Below are 19,182 nucleotides of genomic sequence, written 5' to 3'. Positions count from 1 at the left end.
TTCAATTCACGGTTGTTGCATTTTTTTTTCTTGATGTCGAGTCACGAATTAAGTTTCTCTAGGTTGTAGAGTTTTTTGTTTTTGTTTTTCAAAGTGTCAAATTTCGATGAAGTATATGTGTTGCATAGTGTTTTAAATTGAATAATCGTGTTTTAATATGAAGTTCCTCAAATCCTAATGATAATGATTATTTTTAAAAATCAATGTGGTGCGTTTGATTCGTAAAACATTAAGGATTTGACAGAACAGTACAGAACAAGATAATACAGGGCAAAGATATAAGGCGATAATATTTTTATATTCGAAAATAAAATTAGTATTTCGTATTTTTATAGTTGTACTGTGGACAAAAAGTTGTCCTGTGCTTCAGTGAGAGACAAAAAATCTTGTTTTTGTTCTGTCCCTTCCTATCAAATATGTCGGTCTCATAACTAGTTCCAAATTAAACAGGGTATAACAAAAGTGGTTCAGTCCAATGTTTTTAAGCAAATCAAACACACATTGTGAGTTTTATTTTTAACGCTTGTATTGAAATTAAACAATTGAATTAAATCATAATGATCTTCATATCTTATTTTCTCAAAAAGTCAAATGTGCACTTCAGTAAAAAAAAAAACACACACACACACACAATATTTTAACACTCACGAATTTTGGATAGTAAGAAAGAAATATAATTAGTTAAAAAAGTAAGACGAAAGAAATATAATTAATATTGAGAAATGTTCAAATATAAAAAATATAAATCAACTATTCAACAAAAAAAAGCAGAAAAAATTATAACTAATTTCAATAAATCAAATCAAAATTAAATTCAATTAGTTACACCAAATAGTAATGATAACTAATTTCAATAATAACTAATGGAATATTCTAAAATTGAAAACAATAAAAAAATAATACTAATTAATAAGTCATAGTAGCCAAGTACTCCCTCCTATTAATTCATCAATCACTCGCATGTTAAACCATGCACTAAAACCCAATTTTCTGATGCTGGATTATAAGACATGCTAAGAGGCCTACAAACAACATTCAAAGATTTATGCTTACTTTTTAATAAACTCTTCAACTTGACAATACTGGACAACCCAATCTCAAAGTCAACCGTTGTTCCATTAGAAATAGGAACATCAATGTTGTTGAGTTGAGCTTCTTTGTATGCAGTGTCACTATCTTTTGTTTGAAAAGGTTCCAATGAGGTAGAGGCAAGAGTGGTTCGGTTACTCATGTTGCTATTAATCAGGTTAATAGAAACAGTGTTGTAAAAAGCCTTATGCCAGTTGTTGTTATTCGAAACATTGAATACAATGTCCAATTCAAAAATGAGTCTAGAAGATATTATTGTAGGATTCAAGGTAGCTGATTTAACTCCAAATGTTGGGAGGCTAGGATTTTCACGGACGATAACACATGCCAAGATCGCGACGATGACGGCAGAAGCCAAGAGCAAACCACCAATGATTATTAGCAAGCCCTTACGACTATCGCTTGATACTAGACAAAAAAAAACAATTGCATTAATGAAAAATACTATTATTATTATTATTATAATTATTATTAATCAATGCAACTTTTCATAAGAACAGACACAAAAAAATAATCAAGAACAAACATTATAGTATGTTATTAGAAATACCTGTAACTTCTTCATCCATTGCAAATGATTATGAGTTGTTTTGTGGTATGTAATTGCAGAATTATATAGAAAATATTTTATGCGGAAAAGTTTACTTCTAAAAGTTTACTCATTGCTCTATAAATAGAGTTAAAACAAAAACAAATTTATAAATCATATCCAAAAAATAAATCAATAAAAAGCTAATGAATCTTAAAAGTATTCAAAAAAAATTATAAATTCTAATAATACGGAGTATATTATTTTGAACATAAATATATACTAATATTCTAAATTTATTTAAGTATATTATTATGAACAATTCTACTAAATATCTTGTGTGCATAATTTGAAACGATCAAGTTGATAATTCAACTTTCTTATTTTTTTTCCCCAAAATTTTATTCCTAAATTTTTTTAAAAAAAATTTGAAAAATTTCCAAAGAAAAAATAAAATAATTTTCTTATTTTGCTCCAAAAATAAAAATTTACTCCGAAATAAAGTTTATTTCCAAAATAAAAATTTGAAAGATTTATTTTCAAATTTTTTTGAATTAAAAAAAAACATAATCTTTATTTTTTAAAAACAAAACTTTATTTTTTTTTTGTTAATCTCTTTGAATTAAAAAAAAATAGAAAAATAAGTTTGATTCATGTTTTTCTCTTCTACCAAAACCATTTGCCCTAGAACTAGAAAAATAGAAAGAAGCATAAGACAACAACGAAGGAGAAGACGACGACGAATACAATCACGACGGTGTAAGCAAACGATTCCGGCGAAGATTCTATTTTTTTTTTTTAATTCAAAAAGATTTGAAAATAAATCTTTAAAAGCTTTATTTTGGAAATAAACTTTATTTGGGAGCAAAATAAGAAAATTTGTTTTTTAATTTTAGGAAAAATATAATAATTTTGTACGGAAAAAAATGTATTTGTAGGAAATTTTATTAAAATTTTGTAGGAAAAAAATTTGATTCGTAGGATTTTTTTATTTTTGAAAAAAAAAGAAAATTTGTTTTTTTTATTTTGTACGAAAAATAATTTAAATTTCTTTTGTAGGATTTTGTATTTTGGAAAAAAAATCGTTTTTTTAATTTTGTAGGAAAAAAAATTAAATTTTTTGTTGAAAAAAATATTATCTGACGTGGAATTAAAAAAATAAATATAAATAATCTTTTCCACGTGTACAAGCCACATCAGCAAATTTGCATAGTCAGTGTCTTGCTGTACACCCAGGGGGCAAAACGAGGGAATCTATTTTTTACAGGGGGTAAACAGAAAAAAAATCTACATAAGGACGTAAACGAAATTTGCTTATTTTGCAGAGGGGGGTAAATGATCATTTACCCTTAAAAAAAAATAATAACTTTTATGTTGTGGCGGCTAAAGCCGCTAGTAAATGTTTCTGCAAGAAATGTGACATTTTGAGGTGGCCTAAACCGCCATAAATATGCTGCAATTTTTATTTTTTATTTTTGATATAATTTACTGCACTTTTAAGTTTTAACCCACTAATTAATAACACATACAAGTTAGGAAGCACCGACACCTCTATGATTAGGCGTGCCGCGGTGTCCGACACGTGTCGGTGTCCGACACGTGTCGGATAACTCATATCTGTGTCGGAAAAAATTTAATTTTTCCTTTAGTTTGACACTCCTTTGATAGGTGTCCAACACATGTAAGACACTTGTATGACACGTGTCGGACAAGTGTCCCAAAAATATGTATAGAAACAACAATATTGATCAATGAGGGATTGAAGACATTACATTTTAATTACGATATTTTTAGTTTTTTCGATCGTAGATGGATAAATAAAGGTAAAATACAATCGTATCTTGTTTTTAAACTTTTTTAAAAAAGTAACTTGCTCAAATTAAATTTACATGTATATATTTTGATTCTCAATTTATATGTTTTATAAATATGTAGTGCTGTCGGTGTCCTATATTTTTTACATTAACGGTGTCGCAGTGTCCGTGTTCGTGTCTGTGTCGTGTCGCGGTGTCGGTGTCGGAGTCCGTGCTTCATAGCATACAAGTCTTTTACTCTCCCTCATATCTCACCTACTTGCGTAAAAAAAAATCCCACCTCCTCTCATCACTTCATTTTCGTTCTCTCTCCCTTAACAATCAACAAACAAACAAACAAACCACCACCAACACAAAGCCCTTCTCATCTCTCATCTCTTAATTTCTTTTCTCAACAAACCACCACCACCCCCAACAACTGTTTTCGTTATTCTTCCTCTCTCTTTGCAAACTGTCATACCCTAATTTTTGACCTAAGATCCCACCTCATATTCTCATGCATCATTAATAAAAAAATAATAAAATACAAGATATCTTGTTGTGCTTACCTCTTTGGTAAGACATGGTTTTGAATCAAGAAAGTCAAGAAAAGGTTCCAAAAATCAAAGACTAGGGTTTTGAAATTTTTCTAAGTATAGAAAATTTCATGTTCATGGAGCCAACGTTTCAAGATCATATCTTCTTCCTCAAGTATCATAAATTTGCAAACAACGACTCTTTGGAAAGCTATCATGGCATATTGAAATGTGGTAAAAAGATTTGAAGTCAAAAGGATCTTTACAATGCTTAAAGTGGATGACCAAAGTTGATTCTCCAAATTGTTGAAAATAACACTTAGAAATTTTTTCTAAGTTGTTTTTGACCTTATCAAGTGCATGACCTTGCAAGCTTATAACTTCCAATCCAAGCATCCATTTTGAGCAAAAAAGAGCTTCATTTTAATATTTCATATGATACTATATCATGGTGAATAGTTTGGATTCAGAAGAGTTCCTGAATGGCTTATAACAACTAGGAAACATGAGATGTCAAATTGTAAAAACTGTCAAAAACACTTAGAATTTTTTCTAAGTGTCAGACAGCTTTAAGTTTGAATTTTGGTGGCCAGTTTTCTATATGATACCAATGTATTCAGGACAAGTCATCAACATCTAAGTTGTAGAGGAGGATTCCAGCTTTCCAATGACACCAAGATCATGAATTTATCTTTCTTTAGAACCAAGTTTCGAAGGGGAGAAGTGACCATGGTGAAGCTGATTTATAGGTCCATATTCATGACAAGTTTCTTGATCAAACTCAAATCCAACATTGTAATCTTGCTTTACAGGCCTATGTTGCTTCTAATCTCAGAAAAACTGATGTTTTACACAGACTTTTGGTGCATTATCCAAGTGTTTGAAGAATTGTCCAAATTACATCTCCTCTTTGGAGCACTTTTTGCATAAAGTTCCATTGACATTTTGTAAAGCTTGCTTTTCTCCAACAACTCATGCATTGTATACGAGGGTGTATTGTTGGATCAACGAATTATAGCGGTGAAGAGAGTCAAGGAAGCTAATCAAGGTGAAGAGGAGTTTCTCGCCGAAGTTAGTAGCATTGGAAGACTTAACCACATGAACTTGATTGAGTTGTATGGTTATTGTGTAGAGCGAAAACATCAAATGCTTGTTTATGAGTACTTGGAAAATGGTTCTTTAGCGGAACATATAAAGTCTAGTAGATTGGATTGGGGAAAAAGGTTTGAAATAGCTTTAGGTACCGCGAAAGGTTTGGCCTATATTCACGAGGAGTGTTTGGAGTGGATTTTGCATTGCGATGTAAAACCGCATAACATACTTTTGGATTCTAACTATCAACCAAAGGTTGCAGATTTTGGTTTGTCGAAATCGAGAAATAGGAATGATCCTAAATTCTCTAGTTTTTCAAAGATACGAGGAGCAAGAGGTTACATGGCACCTGAGTGGATTTTGAATCATTCTATAACATCTAAAGTTGATGTTTATAGCTACGGAATAGTTGTGTTGGAAATGATAACTGGAAAGAGTGCAACACAAGATGTTGATGTGGGAAATGGACAAGAGAAGCTAGGTTTGGTTATGTGGTTGAGAGAGAAAAGAAATGAAAGTATTTCATGGGTTAAAGAAATTATGGATCCCAACATTGAAGAAGGTTGTGATGAAAATGAAGTTGAAACTTCGGCTGAAGTGGCTTTACAATGTGTTGAAGAAGAGAAAGACAAGAGACCTACCATGAGTCATGTGGTAGAAGTGCTTCAGAAAATTAGCCGCGAAAATGATAATCAAGAATCAACAAGTAGTTAGTTCAATTCACGGTTGTTGCATTTTTTTTTCTTGATGTCGAGTCCCGAATTAAGTTTCTCTAGGTTGTAGAGTTTTTTGTTTTTGTTTTTCAAAGTGTCAAATTTCGATGAAGTATATGTGTTGCATAGTGTTTTAAATTGAATAATCGTGTTTTAATATGAAGTTCCTCAAATCCTAATGATAATGATTATTTTTAAAAATCAATGTGGTGTGTTTGATTCGTAAAACATTAAGGATTTGACAGAACAGTACAGAACAAGATAATACAGGGCAAAGATATAAGGCGATAATATTTTTATATTCGAAAATAAAATTAGTATTTCGTATTTTTTATAGTTGTACTGTGGACAAAAAGTTGTCATGTGCTTCAGTGAGAGACAAAAAATCTTGTTTTTGTTCTGTCCCTTCCTATCTAATTTATCGGTCTCATAACTAGTTCCAAATTAAACAGGGTACAACAAAAGTGGTTCAGTCCAATGTTTTTAAGCAAATCAAACACACATTGTGAGTTTTATTTTTAACGCTTGTATTGAAATTAAACAATTGAATTAAATCATAATGATCTTCATATCTTATTTTCTCAAAAAGTCAAATGTGCACTTCAGTAAAAAAAAAAAAAACACACCCACACACACACACAATATTTTAACACTCGCGAATTTTGGATAGTAAGAAAGAAATATAATTAGTTAAAAAAGTAAGACGAAAGAAATATAATTAATATTGAGAAATGTTCAAATATAAAAAATATAAATTAACTATTCAATAAAAAAAAGCAGAAAAAATTATAACTAATTTCAATAAATCAAATCAAAATTAAATTCAATTAGTTACACCAAATAGTAATGATAACTAATTTCAATAATAACTAATGGAATATTCTACTATTGAAAACAATAAAAAAATAATGCTAATTAATAAGTCATAGTAGCCAAGTACTCCCTCCTATTAATTCATCAATCACTCACATGTTAAACCATGCACTAAAACCCAATTTTCTGATGCTGGATTATAACACATGCTAAGAGGCCTACAAACAACATTCAAAGATCTATGCTTACTTTTTAATAAACTCTTCAACTTGACAATACTGGACAACACAATCTCAAAGTCAACCGTTGTTCCATTAGAAATAGGAACATCAATGTTGTTGAGTTGAGCTTCTTTGTATGCAGTGTAACTATCTTTTGTTTGAAAAGGTTCCAATGAGGTAGAGGCAAGAGTGGTTCGGTTACTCATGTTGCTATTAATCAGGTTAATAGAAACAGTGTTGTAAAAAGCCTTATGCCAGTTGTTGTTATTCGAAACATTGAAGACAATGTCCAATTCAAAAACGAGTCTAGAAGATAATATTGTAGGATTCAAGGTAGCTGATTTAACTCCAAATGTTGGGAGGCTAGGATTTTCACGGACGATAACACATGCCAAGATCGCGACGATGACAGCAGAAGCCAAGAGCAAACCACCAATGATTATTAGCAAGCCCTTACGACTATCGCTTGATACTAGACAAAAAAAAAACAATTGCATCAATGAAAAATATTATTATTATTATTATTATTATTATTATTATTATTATTATTATTAATCAATGCAACTTTTCATAAGAACAGACCCAAAAAAAATAATCAAGAACAAACATTATAGTATGTTATTAGAAATACCTGTAACTTCTTCATCCATTGCAAATGATTATGAGTTGTTTTGTGGTATGTAATTGCAGAATTATATAGAAAATATTTTATGCGGAAAAGTTTACTTCTAAAAGTTTACTCATTGCTCTATAAATAGAGTTAAAACAAAAACAAATTTATAAATCATATCCAAAAAATAAATCAATGAAAAGCTAATGAATCTTAAAAATATTCAAAAAAAATTATAAATTCTAATAATACGGAGTATATTATTTTAAACATAAATATATACTAATATTCTAAATTTATTTAAGTATATTATTATGAACAATTCTACTAAATATCTTGTGTGCATAATTTGAAACGGGATTGGTTATTATACATAAGCTATCCTTATGCACCATGCATAAGTTACTTAGTGCACCCCCCAAATTACTTGTGCACCCCCCAAATTACTAGCACACCCCCAAATTTCTCATGCACCCCCCAAATTACTTGTGCACCCCCAAATTTCTCATGCACCCCCAAATTTCTCGCACACCCCCAATATGACTTTTGCCCCCCAATTTTATTTTTTTGGTCCCCTCCACATTTCTAGCCTAAACCATTTTGTTGTGGGAATGGTTTCAGAGATATGCACTCCAAAACCATTAAGTGTATAAGATGGTTTTAGAGTACAACCCTATAATTAGAATACAAACAATAATTGTGATTTGAAACCATTTAACCAACATAATGGTTTCCAGAATTTTTAAAACCATATAAACACACATAAAACCATTTTACAATACAAATGGTTTCAGTGTATAACTATCTGAAACCATTTAACCAACATAATGGTTTCCAGAATTTTTAAAACCATAAAAACACACATAAAACCATTTTACAATACAAATGGTTTCAGTGTATAACTATCTGAAACCATTTAACCAGCATAATGGTTTCCAGAATTTTTGAAACCATAAAAACACACATAAAACCATTTTACAATACAAATGGTTTTAATGTATAACTATCTGAAACCATTTAACTGGTTTTAAATAATGATTATAATTGTACCAAAAAAAAACAATTATGATTCTAATTATAGGTTGTACTTCAAAACCATCTTATGCACTTAATGGTTTTGGAGTGTATATTTTTGAAACCATTCCCACAGCAAAATGGTTTAGGCTTGAAATATGGGGGGTTAAAAAAAAATTGGGCGCACAAGTCATCTGGGGGTGCGTGAAAAATTTTGGGGGGTGCGCTAGAAATTTGGGGGGTGAGCGAGAAATTGGGGGGGTGCATGAGAAATTTGGGGGGGGTGCACGAGAAATTTGGGGGGTGCGCGAGTAATTTGGGGGGTACGTGAGAAATTTGGGGGGTGTGAGATTAGGTGTGAGTGTGTGAGTTGAAATTGGCTAGGATTATTACATGTGGATGCTCAATCTAATGGATGTTATTGACTTATGTACCATGCATAAGGATTACGCTTATGTATAATAACTTCTCCCATTTGAAACGATCAAGTTGATAATTCAACTTTCTTTTTTTTTTTCCTCAAAATTTTTTTCCTAAATTTTTTTTAAAAAAATTTCCAAAGAAAAAATAAAATAATTTTCTTATTTTGCTCCAAAAATAAAGATTTACTCCGAAATAAAGTTTATTTCCAAAATAAAAATTTGAAATATTTATTTTCAAATTTTTTTGAATTAAAAAAACATAATCTTTATTTTTTAAAAACAAAACTTTATTTTTTTTTTGTTAATCTCTTTGAATTAAAAAAAAATAGAAAAATAAGTTTGATTCATGTTTTTCTCTTCTACCAAAACCATTTGCCCTAGAACTAGAAAAATAGAAAGAAGCATAAGACAACAACAAAGTGGAAGACGACGACGAATACAATCGGTGTAAGCAAACGATTCTGGCAAAGATTCTATTTTTTTTTTAATTCAAAAAGATTTGAAAATAAATCTTTAAAAGCTTTATTTTGGAAATAAACTTTATTTGGGAGCAAAATAAGAAAATTTGTTTTTTAATTTTAGGAAAAAAATAATAATTTTGTACGGAAAAAAATGTATTTGTAGGAAATTTTGTTAAAATTTTGTAGGAAAAATATTTGATTCGTAGGATTTTTTTATTTTTGAAAAAAAAAAAATTGTTTTTTTTATTTTGTACGAAAAATAATTTAAATTTCTTTTGTATGATTTTTTATTTTGGAAAAAAAATCATTTTTTTAATTTTGTTGGAAAAAAAATTAAAATTTTTGTTGAAAAAAATATTATCTGACATGGAATTAAAAAAATAAATATAAATAATCTTTTCCACGTGTACAAGCCACATCAGCAAATTTGCATAGTCAGTGTCCTGCTGTACACCCAGGGGGCAAAACGGGGGAATCTATTTTTTACGTGGGGTAAACAGAAAAAAAATCTACATAAGGACGTAAACGAAAATTTGCTTATTTTGCAGAGGGGGGTAAATGATCATTTACCCTTAAAAAAAAATAATAACTTTTATGTTGACATTTTGTGGTGGCCTAAACCGCCATAAATATGCTGCATTTTTTATTTTTTATTTTTCATATAATTTACTGCACTTTTAAGTTTTAACCCACTAATTAATAACACAAACAAGTTAGGAAGCACCGACACCTCTATGATTAGGCGTGTTGCGGTGTTCGACACGTGTCGGTGTCCGACACGTGTCGGATAGCTTATATCTGTGTCGAAAAATTTTAATTTTTCCTTTAGTTTGACACTCCTTTGATAGGTGTCCAACACATGTAAGACACTTGTATGACACGTGTCGCACAAGTGTCCCAAAAATATGTATAGAAATAACAATATTGATCAATGAGGGATTGAAGACATTACATTTTAATTACGATATTTTTAGTTTTTTCGATCGTAGATGGATAAATAAAGGTAAAATACAATCGTATCTTGTTTTAAAACTTTTTTTAAAAAGTAACTTGCTCAAATTAAATTTACATGTATATATTTTGATTCTCAATTTATATGTTTTATAAATATGTAGTGTTGTCGGTGTCCTATATTTTTTACATTAACGGTGTCGCAGTGTCCGTGCTTCATAGCATACAAGTCTTTTACTCTCCCTCATATCTCACCTACTTGCGTAAAAAAAAATCCCACCTCCTCTCATCACTTCATTTTCGTTCTCTCTCCCTTAACAATCAACAAACAAACAAACAAACAAACCACCACCAACACAAAGCCCTTCTCATCTCTTCATTTCTTTTCTCAACAAACCACCACCACCCCCAACAACTGTTTTCGTTATTCTTCCTCTCTCTCTGCAAACTGTCATACCCTAATTTTTGACCTAAGATCCCACCTCATATTCTCATGCATCATTAATAAAAAAATAATAAAATACAAGATATCTTGTTGTGCTTACCTCTTTGGTAAGACATGGTTTTGAATCAAGAAAGTCAAGAAAATGATCCAAAAATCAAAGACTAGGGTTTTGAAATTTTTCTAAGTATAGAAAATTTCATGTTCATGGAGCCAACGTTTCAAGATCATATCTTCTTCCTCAAGTATCATAAATTTGCAAACAACGACTCTTTGGAAAGCTATCATGGCATATTGAAATGTGGTAAAAAGATTTGAAGTCAAAAGGATCTTTACAATGCTTAAAGTGGATGACCAAAGTTGATTCTCCAAATTGTTGAAAATAACACTTAGAAATTGTTTCTAAGTTGTTTTTGACCTTATCAAGTGCCTGACTTTGCAAGCTTATAACTTCCAATTCAAGCATCCATTTTGAGCAAAAAAGAGCTTCATTTTAATATTTCATATGATACTATATCATGGTGAAGAGTTTGGATTCAGAGGAGTTCATGAATTGCTTATAACAACTAGGAAACATGAGATGTCAAATTGTAAAAACTGTCAAAAACACTTAGAATTTTTTCTAAGTGTCAGACAGCTTTAAGTTTGAATTTTGGTGGCCCGTTTTCTATATGATACCAATGTATTCAGGACAAGTCATCAACATCTAAGTTGTAGAGGAGGATTCCATATTTCCAATGACACCAAGAGCATGAATTTATATTTCTTGAGAACCAAGTTTCGAAGGGGAGAATTGACCATGGTGAACCTGATTTATAAGTCCATATTCATGACAAGTTTCTTGATCAAACTCAAATCCAACATTGTAATCTTGCTTTACAGGCCTATGTTGCTTCTAATCTCAGCAAAACTGATGTTTTACACAGACTTTTGGTGCATTATCCAAGTGTTTGAAGAATTGTCCAAATTACATGTCCTTTTTGGAGCACCTTTTGCATAAAGTTCCATTGACATTTTGTAAAGCTTGCTTTTCTCCAACAACTCATGCATTGAGCTTTGTTATTGTTTCTTCTGATCACACTCCATCTCAAGGCTCATAAGCAACTCCCTAAACTCAGAAAAAGCCACCCTATTGTCCATGAATCAAGCCATCTTCACTTTGGAACCACAAAGCTTTTTCAACCACTTTTGAAACTTGGTGGACAAACTAGCATAGGAATCCAACCAAACTCAATCTTGTTTACTTATTAAGACACATTGGAACCTCTATAAAATCCCCTCAAGCCTCAGAACTAAGACATCAACAACATCCACAAAATCCACTCAAAATACTCCATTACTACACTTTCAAAATCTTAATTTCGAAACTTGCATTTCTTTCAAGTTTTCTCTACTTTTTCCATTGAATCATCATCCATACATCATAGAAAAACTTCTGTATGCATTGATCATCAACTGTAACCCCTCCATTACCATCTCCCAAATCCCATTTTTTGTCACTTTCAACTTGAATTGGGTAGAACATTTTAGAAGGTTTAAAGGAAAAGTAACTATACCAATACACTCCTGGGGACTCAAGGAAGCTAAACGTATAATTTTCTCATCTTGAAACATCATTTGAAGGGGCATTGGACCTTGCTCCAATAGGTAAATTTTCGTGACCTTGAACTCCATCATACATGCATTATCTTTGAATGATTCGTGAATAAACAATGTAGACCATGATTTGAGTAGTGAAAGCACTATTCGCGTAAGTTCTGATTGTGCTTAAATAATATTTAATTTGTATTTGAAGTTTTAGGGTTCTTACTTTAATTTGAAAAATTCGAATGTTTGAATAAGGATTGATAAACTTTAAGTGTATATTCATAATCCTCATTAAAGTCTGAGAAAACTGGTATATTCACATGTCAAATTTGGTGATAAAATGAGAAAACACGTTTTTTTGAGCCATGGAGTTGTTTCTTCGTTTGGCCGAAGGAGGAAGAAGACATCTTCGCGCGCTTGTTTATGTTTTAAACGTCGTTTTTATTACTTATATTCATGGCGCGTCTTTTGATCAGAAATGGGCTTCTGGCACAGTAGGCTGAGGGTTAGGTTTGGTCATCGAGAGGTCATGGGTTTAACACCCAACTCTCCCATTATTTTAAAAAAACCCTTTATCTTTTTTATTTTATTTCTTTTTTTATTCTTATATATATCATTAAAAATATCTAAAAAAATCCCAAAAAACATATTTCTTTGTTTTCTTTATCAGAAATAAAAAAAATACTTTTTTTTATTATTTTAATTTAATTTTGTCTAAATCCAAGAGAATAGATTATCTTGTTGACTTTGTGTCATTTTGTGATTCATGCATGTTTACTTGTTTATCTTTGTTCTTTACTTTCAAAACACAAAACCCTAAATATTCAAAAAAACTTAATCTTCAAAAAAAATCCTTTTTAAGAAACCTTGACTTTCGTCAAGAGATTTTCAACTCTTTTTTCAAATAAATGTTTTAACACACTTAAGCATATTTGTAACACCCTAACCCATACTACCCTTAAAAACGTAATTTTAAAAACTTTTCAACAAGTGTAAAGGCAGAGTGTCACGCGGTAATTAAAACACAAGCATACACACAGAGCGTCATGAAATTTAACATGAAAAGCAACAGCGGATTCCAATCAAACCAAGCATGCATATATATACATATATATATACATAAGCCAAATTCATCCCTAAGGATGCCACTTATACAAGAACTAGCATATCAAAAGGTAACACCGATATACGATGAAATCCAAGCGTAACCCCGACTCGATGTTACATTACCAGAGCATTTACTATTTACAAACTCTAGTCAAAAGCTAGTACTAAGAGGAGTAGTCTATGCTAAGTCTCCTCACCAAAAAGGTATCTTCAACACCCAGCTAATACCGCAGTCTAAACGTCGGCACAGTCCTCAGCCTGAATATCTGAACCCCCAAAGGTCCAGCAAATAACACAAAGCAGAGAGTTAGAAAACATAATCGCATATCATACGAGTATAAGAAAGGCCTTACACTTTCGAACTACATCATATATATTCTAACTCACGCCAAATCATCGTGCTAAACAATTATCAATTAATAAGGTTCAACACAGTTCAACCAGATAATGTCACATACCACTTATCAAATATATGCGCATTTACCCTAATGTATCTAATGCCAATCATTCTATGTCATGTCATCCCTAGACACGACTAATGCATGTGGTACCAATTGCCTTTTACCCCTCATGGATAAGTTAAACAGTTTTACATCTTGCCGGATTGTTCGGAACTTACCAAACCTTCATATCCCTCATGGATAAGTTAAACAGTTTTATATCCTGCTGGATAGCAGCTCTAGATCTTATGGATTCATCTAATCCGATCCTCGGCTTCCTTATGGACTCAAAAATCCATTTAAATCTATTGGAACCCAAGTTTCCAATTTCAACATATATATATATACATGAATGCATGTATGTTTGCACATATCATCAATATGATATTTCTAGCTCGAAGCTACTCATTATGAATGCGGGAACACAATCCTAACACATTCACTTAACATTGCAAATTAATGCCAAAACATCACATTGCTCACTTTAAGCTACAACTTATTGCATACACGTTTATCAATCATATAACGATTAACAATAAGCATTAACAGTATCAACATGTATCAATAATCATGTAAGGTTACTCTTAAACCATGTTACAAGTGCCTAATCACACTTACAAACATCAACAAGAATTGCTGTCACAGAGGCCTTCGCTAAGCGAAGCCTTAGCGAGACTTGGCGAACCTCACCAGGAAGTCACCTGCTCATGGCGAGCTTCGGCGAGCTTCAACGAACTATTCGCTGAGCGAAGGCTTAGCGAGCCTAAGCGAACCTCACCAGGAAGTCACCTGCTCATGGCGAGCTTCGGCGAGATCCAGCGAACCTGTTCGCTACAGCGAACTCCTGGTCGCTTAGCGAACCACACCAGAACAGAATATCTGTTCTTGAGTTATCTAAGGCGGTTTAACCTCAAATCAACTCAAAAATTCATCCAAACATGTTATAAATTCATATAAACAGCCATTCCAAACATATATGGTATCAAGGAACATTAATCATCCCTTCCAAACATCCAAATACCTCTAACAATCAAAATCATGCCAATTTCTTGGGTTTTAAGTAACTTTCATAAACTTAATAAAAATGATCCCAACACGTACATATTTATCATGGAATCAAGCTAGTGATTAACACATACAAAGTGATGATGAAGAACATCACACTCACATACAAAAGCTTATCAAAAGTCTAAAAGAAATTGAGTGGGAGAGTTCGGGAACGGAGACATAGACAATCTCCCCTCTCCTTGTCACTCAAGAATCGTGAATTCTAATCTCTTACCTTAAGCAAAGATGATGATCCAAGCCTTCTCTTGCTCAAGCTTTCTCTCTTGATCAAACCCTAGCTTAGCTCTATGGTTTTGCTCTTGCTCTTACTCACTCAAAGTTCAAAGAAAATGAATTGTGAAACTATTCATATGTTTGACTTGCTACTTATACTACTTCTCATGGTCATGAACCAAGCCCAATTGGCTTAGGCCCATTGCCTCTCACGCCCATAAGCCCAAAACAATGGTTCTCGCGTCTAATAACTTACGTTCGGCTAAATAATTATTCGTCGCTCACTAAAATAATAAAAGCCAATTAATAAATAAAATACATTTAATAAAATATACGAATACGAAAAATGGGTCGTTACAATCCTACCCCCCTTAAAAGAATTTCGCCCTCGAAATTACCTAGAAACAGATCGGGATAAGAATCTCTCATCTTGCTTTCCAACTCCCACGTCGCATTCTCACCAGCCGGTCCTCCCCACACGACTTTCACGGATGCAATCTCTTTGTTTCTCAACCTCTTCACTTCTCTCCCTTCGATTCTCAAAGGCACAGTCTCGACGGTCAAGTCATCCCTCACTTGAACATCGTCCGATTCAATCACGTGTGTCGGATCAGACACATACTTGCGCAACTGTGATACATGAAAAACATCGTGCAAATTCGCCAATGATGGCGGTAATGCAATCCTATACGCAACTTTCCCAACTCGCTTCAAAATCTCAAACGGCCCGATAAACCTTGACGTCAATTTCCTTGACTTCAACGCACGTCCTACTCCAGTAGTCGATTTAACTCGTAGGAATACATGATCCCCTTCTTGGAATTCAATGTCCTTCCTCCTCTTATCATGATAACTCTTCTGTCGACTCTGAGACGCTTTCATCTTCTCACGAATCATCCGAATCTTCTCTGTTGTTTCTTGTACAATCTCTGGTCCAAGAATTGCACCTTCTCCAGTTTCATACCAACACAGAGGTGTCCTACACCTTCTCCCATACAAAGCCTCAAACGGTGCCATTCCGATACTAGAATGGTAACTGTTGTTGTATGTAAACTCTACCAACGGCAAACAAGAATCCCAATTCACGTTTTGCTCCAAAACACAAGCCCTCAACAAATCCTCTAAGGATTGTATCGTCCTCTCCGACTGACCATCTGTCTGAGGATGATAAGCTGAACTCAACCTCAACTTCGTTCCTAAAGCTTCTTGCAAGCTTTCCCAAAATCTAGAAGTAAATCTCGGATCTCTATCCGAAATAATACTTGTTGGAATACCATGTAGCTTCACAATCTGCTCCACATAAATCTCGGCCAACTTAGGCACCAAAGTACCTTTCCTGATAGCAATGAAGTGAGCACACTTCGTCAAACGATCTACCACTACCCAAATCACCTCGTTACTTTTCTTGGTCTTCGGTAAACCTCCCACAAAATCCATTGCAATGCTATCCCATTTCCATTCGGGTATAAACATTGGTTGTAACAAACCAAACGGCTTCTGATGCTCAATCTTCGATTTCTGACAAGTTAAGCATGAATAAACAAATTCAGAAATTTGCCTCTTCATTCCCGGCCACCAAAACAACTTCCTCAAATCCTGATACATCTTGGTTACTCCAGGATGAATACTCAAACCACTTCTGTGACCTTCTTCCATGATCATTCTCTTCAATTCGGGTACATCCGGTACACAAACTCTTCCGTGAAATCTCATGACTCCACTCTCGTCAATCTTGATATTGGTCTCCTTGCCTTCATTGATGAGTACCATCTTCTCCATCAATTTCTTATCCGATTTCTGACGTTCTTTAATATCTTCAAGAAAAGGATTCGTCAACTTTAACATTCCAAGCTTCACACTTGCAGAAGTAACCTCACACACAAGACTCAAGTCTCGGAATTCTTCAATCAACTCCAACTCTCTCACCATCAATGATGACATATGCAAAGTTTTCCTACTTAATGCATCGGCCACTACATTGGCTTTTCCGGGGTGATAACTCAATTCAAAATCGTAGTCCTTTAAGAATTCGAGCCATCTTCGTTGCCTCATATTCAACTCCCTCTGGTCGAATAAGTATTTCAAACTCTTGTGATCACTAAACACTTCAAACCTCGATCCATACAAGTAGTGTCTCCACACTTTCAAAGCAAACACCACTGCGGCTAACTCCAAATCATGCGTCGGATAGTTCCTCTCGTGAACCTTCAGTTGCCTTGAAGCATATGCTACCACATTACCCCCTTGCATAAGCACTCCGCCAAGTCCTAACTTCGAAGCATCGCAATACACGACGAACGACTCTTTGGCATCGGGTAAAATCAACACGGGTGCAGTAGTCAATCTTCTCTTGAGCTCTTGGAAACTCTTCTCACAAATACCATCCCAAACAAACGCTTGATCTTTCCTCGTCAACTTGGTTAACGGTAAAGCCAACTTCGAAAAACCTTCGATGAATCTTCTATAATAACCGGCCAAACCAAGGAAACTTCTAATCTCTGAAACAGATTCCGGCGTTCCCCACTGTGACACAGCGTCAACCTTCGCAGGATCTACCGCGATTCCTCCACTCGAAATTATATGCCCTAGGAAACTCACCTCTTTCATCCAAAATTCACACTTTGACAACTTGGCATACAACTTCTTCTCCTTCAAGACTTGCAAAACAATCCTCAAGTGCTCTTCGTGCTCTTCCTCGGATTTTGAGTAAATCAAAATGTCGTCAATGAACACCACCACGAATCTATCCAAAAATGAATGGAAAATTCTGTTCATATACTCCATAAAAACTCCAGGTGCATTTGTCACACCAAACGGCATAACTGAATACTCGTAGTGCCCATACCTCGTCCTAAATGCAGTCTTAGGTATGTCTTCCGTCTTCACTCTAATCTGATGGTATCCAGATCTCAAATCGATCTTACTAAACACACAAGCTCCAACTAGTTGATCCATCAAATCATCTATCCTCGGAAGTGGATATTTATTCTTGATCGTCACTTTGTTCAACTGACGATAGTCTATACATAATCTCATGCTTCCATCTTTCTTCTTCACAAGCAATACCGGCGCTCCCCATGGCGAAACACTCGGTCGAACAAACCTCTTCTCAAGCAGCTCTTCAAGTTGCTTCTTCAACTCATTCAACTCTGACGCTGACATTCGATACGGCGCCATCGATATCGGACTAGTTCCAGGTACTAGGTCGATAGAAAACTCTACCTCTCGCTTCGGAGGTACGTCAGATATATCATCCGGAAACACATCTGGGAATTCACAAACGATCGGTAACTCTTCTATTTTAACTCCTCCTTCGAGCTTCAATGATGCAAACATCATGAACATCTCGGCATGTTCTTTCAACGCTTCCGACACTTCCTTCCCGCTCATCAAATGCAAGTTCTCCTCCGGCTTCGGAAAAACAACAGCCTTCTTACGACAGTTGATATGAATCCGGTTGAAGATTAACCAATTCATACCAAAAATTACATCCATACCACTAAGTGGAATACATACTAAATCCATACCAAAGTGCCTATCAAAAATGGTTACGGGGCAATTACGACATACTTGTCGAGTAATCACTGAACCATTAGCAGGAGTTTCTATTTCCATCCTACCCATCATATCCGTTAAAGGAATACTAAGACGCTTCGCACAATCCAAAGAAATAAAAGAATGTGTCGCTCCCGTATCTATAATCGCAATTAAAGGAGTGTCATAGATGAAACACGTACCTCTAATGAGATTGTCCTCAAGGCTAGCATCCTCTCCACTTAAAGCAAACACTTTGCCCATCACCTTCTTGGGCTTCTTGCAGATTATACTCTTGTGGCCCTCCTCACCACAGTTGAAACAAAACACTCTTGTCCTACACACTTCGGCTTTGTGGCCTAACTTCCCACAATTCAAACACTTGTCCAATTTCTTCAGGCAATCATACGACATATGACCCCTCTCTCCACATTTGTAACAATTCCCATTCACTGGCTTCTTACCACCACTTGTATTACCCCTACCGCGGTTATCATAAGGTTTTCCGCGCTCTTGTCCTTTCCCTTTTCGGTCATTCGCAGCTTTA

At 33.9% G+C, this 19,182-nt stretch overlaps 1 protein-coding gene across 1 annotated transcript; it reads left to right on the top strand.

Annotated features, from left to right (window-relative positions):
- Nucleotides 1–4,676: 4,676 nt before the first annotated feature.
- LOC123913327 (putative receptor protein kinase ZmPK1) lies at nt 4,677–5,753 on the top strand. Its single transcript, XM_045964039.1, has 2 exons — nt 4,677–4,810; nt 4,901–5,753. The coding sequence occupies exons 1-2, from the start codon at nt 4,677–4,679 to the stop codon at nt 5,751–5,753; spliced, it is 987 nt and encodes a 328-aa protein (XP_045819995.1).
- Nucleotides 5,754–19,182: the final 13,429 nt, after the last annotated feature.

This window comes from Trifolium pratense, linkage group LG3 (assembly GCF_020283565.1).
Source record: "Trifolium pratense cultivar HEN17-A07 linkage group LG3, ARS_RC_1.1, whole genome shotgun sequence".
Taxonomy (NCBI): domain Eukaryota; kingdom Viridiplantae; phylum Streptophyta; class Magnoliopsida; order Fabales; family Fabaceae; genus Trifolium; species Trifolium pratense.
Note: the sequence above shows the minus strand (reverse complement) of the source record. Positions and strands in the feature narration are given on the sequence as shown.